The following is a 3,098-nucleotide window of genomic DNA, read 5'->3' as shown; positions in this document are numbered from 1 at the left end:
TGAGTCTGTGGTTGTTGCAAATGAAAATGCTACGAGCTGTGTACACTGCATATTGCCTGCTCAATTTTAATGGTAGGCATTTATTTCACAAATTGAACCATAGTATTCTATGTGTATATACTAGTCTTTTCACGATTATGTGTATGTTTAATTCAGCAAAGTGCATCTTGGTATTTACTTAACATCATAACGCTTATCATTTTGGTAAAAACAGCTATTTTGCAGATTTACCCTAAATCTGCTGTAACATTTAGCAGTATGATCAAATTATCAGTTAAAAAAAAACACTTATCCCACGAGACTGGGTTCACGAGAACGAGACAAGATTTTTAGTACACTGTAAAAAAAATTCTGTAGTTTTTACAAAATAATTTTGGCAGCTGTGGTTGCCAGAATAATTTTGTAAAAAATACAGAAAAATTGTAAACACATTTACGGCCAAAAACTGTAAATTTTACAGTATAAATCTGTAATTTACAAACAAGAAAAATTACATAATGTCTGGTTAGATATTTTACAGGTTTTTTTCCCCTGTGTATATAGTACGGGAACTTACCGTTAACCTATTAAGTTTTTTTCCGTAGCGTTTTTATAAAATGTTAGTTAAAATTACACTTATTTTTTTAAGTGTAGTGTATGAGAGAGAGTTTGATAGTGTATGCGTGAAAAAGTTTGAATAATATCTTGAACGGCCTCTCATAAAACCACACGTCTGCGCCATTCATTAACAGAGACAGGCAGAACATGCAGGATTCATATTTAAATCGACTTTTTCGGCTTAATATTTCTAGATACCAGTCCATATCGTGACTTGATTTAAGTGTAATGACCTACTTTTGATTCATTCAAAATTTGACAAATTCCGTGACATTCCACGTTAAACTGTGAATTCTGTTTTTATGACTGGATAAAGACTACACTGTGTAATTTTCCCACTTATCATGCGGCCACTTGCCTGATGTGAACACAAAATATCTCGCATACCACCACTTGTGAACGAGCCAGTGTAATGCAAATATATCTAAAAGGTCTGCGCAAGGAAATCGTCACGTTCTAATGAGATCTTACTGATCTCGCGAGACACATCGGATCTCGCGCCACAAGATCTCGTCACACCCCTAATCATAACTGATTTTATTTGTGGTTCAATCATCACATTGGAAAAGCATATTAAGCATATTGTACGTACGTATTGTACACACACGCTGCAGCAATAGTAAGAATGCTGCTTAGTTGGTGACAATTTATGCAAATATTAAATTCGGACTTGCTTTAATGTCTTTCTCTCCATATGCGAGAGGCAGCATTCAGCTTCAGACACAGTCAATGTGTGTAAACAGCTGATTGGTGGGGGGGAAAGACCAATTTTGCCATGCAGCAGGCTAGTGTATACCTATTGCGCATGAATAAAACGCAACCAAGTAGTCTTTTTAAATATTATATGAAATTAACTGCTTAATCTGTTGTCCTAAAGTATCAGGGTTACTGTTCCCTCTAGTGTTTACAGCAGGTATTACTGTAAACATCTGCAACTGATAGCAAACATGCATATGTTTTGAGTTGTTTGGTTGATCAGATTTTTTTTTGGGGGGGGGGCAGTGTACAGGGTTTAAATCATGCAAAAATGCAGAGTTTATTGCCAAAATATCAACTCCAAATCAGAGGAATTCATACCAAAAACAACTATTAGTGTATATATTTGGAAATGTGCATTGCATGTATTGTTAGTGTGTTTTGTTTATTCTCTTATTAATGTAGTCTTAGATGATCATCTATTGCAGGTGAACAGGTTGAGTGTTCAGCCATGTTGCATCATTATGGAACGTGATCTTGTACATGCACCAGTAGTTCATGTACACCGTGAGTAGGTGTGGTTGTTTAAGTGTTATGATATGCTTTATGCTATTGTCTTAAGCGTTATAGTTTATAAACAGCTTTCAGCAGCCTTGTTTTTATTTTTTTGTCTTAAGTTAACTGGTTTCTCAGCTCAATTCTAATCCTAACAAATTATTGTGAAATACTCCTTTATTCTTCATTTTTATATTTACCATTCATTCACATAACTGGAATAAATAGCAATAGTAAACCGATAGTAAAATAAAAAAAATATTTTAAATTAAGTTTTTTTTAAAATTGTGATAGTATTTCACAATATTACTTATGTTACTGTATTTTGATCAAATGCAGCAATGTTGCATATAAGAGACTTTCAGGCCTGGTTTCAAAAACAGGGCTTAGGTTAAACCAGGATTAGGCCATAGATCTAATTAGGACATTATCTTTTATAAACGTGCCTTAGAAAAAAACATTACTGGTGTGCATCTTGAGACAAATCAACAGTACTAACATATTTTAAGATATGTCCGTGCAAGTTTCTGACTGTTAAAACAGAACAGACATGCATTTTAGTCGGAGGCTATGCTTAAGCCTTGTCTGTGAAAACGGGGGTTAATGTTCAAAAACATTAATTTTTCTTTTACTTATCCCAAATCATTAAACAGTAGTGTAGATGTGTAGGACTTAATTGTACTCAATATGTGTTCACATTGCATCATCTATATATATATATAGGTGTTGTCCACTTTTTAGTGTGTGTCTTTAGTAAAGTCTTATTAGACCGGTTGTATATTAGTTCACATTTTGCTGACTTTGCACACCCTAGATTTCAAAAGTACCTTTTTTTTTTTGTTGTTGTATTTTGGTTTTGATGTCTATTTTTTTTTTTTATGTCTAATTATTTACAGAATGCTAATGTTGCTCATATTGGTTATAAAAAAAATATATATATATATACACACACACACACACACTGAACAAAATTATAAACGCAACACTTTTGTTTTTGCCCCCATTTTTCAAGAGCTGAATTCAAAGATCTAAGACTTTTTCTATGTTCTCACAAGACCTATTTCTCTCAAATATTGTTCACAAATGTGTCTAAATCTGTGTTAGTGAGCACTTCTCCTTTGCCGAGATAATCCATCCACCTCACAGGTGTGGCATATCAAGATGCTGATTAGACGGCATGATTATTGCACAGGTGTGCCTTAGGCTGGCCACAATAAAAGGCCACTCTAAAATGTGCAGTTTTACTGTAT

General features: G+C 33.9%; 1 protein-coding gene across 4 annotated transcripts in view; it reads left to right on the top strand.

The window, feature by feature from the left end:
- Positions 1-3,098, top strand: part of LOC107583280 (polyadenylate-binding protein-interacting protein 2B-like) — a 13,692-nt gene that overhangs the window by 5,774 nt on the left and 4,820 nt on the right. The window contains exon 1 of one of the 4 annotated variants that reach the window (XM_016269453.1): positions 1,789-1,860. The exons of the other annotated variants lie outside the window; for them this stretch is intronic. Within the exon in view, the coding sequence (XP_016124939.1) occupies positions 1,818-1,860 (43 nt within the window). The 5' untranslated portion in view covers positions 1,789-1,817. Of the gene's footprint in view, positions 1-1,788; positions 1,861-3,098 lie in introns of those variants that run through there. 4 annotated transcript variants of the gene reach the window in all.

The sequence above is a fragment of the Sinocyclocheilus grahami genome, unplaced genomic scaffold, assembly GCF_001515645.1.
Source record: "Sinocyclocheilus grahami isolate Dianchi unplaced genomic scaffold, SAMN03320097.WGS_v1.1 scaffold52.1, whole genome shotgun sequence".
Lineage (NCBI taxonomy): Eukaryota > Metazoa > Chordata > Actinopteri > Cypriniformes > Cyprinidae > Sinocyclocheilus > Sinocyclocheilus grahami.
Note: the sequence above shows the minus strand (reverse complement) of the source record. Positions and strands in the feature narration are given on the sequence as shown.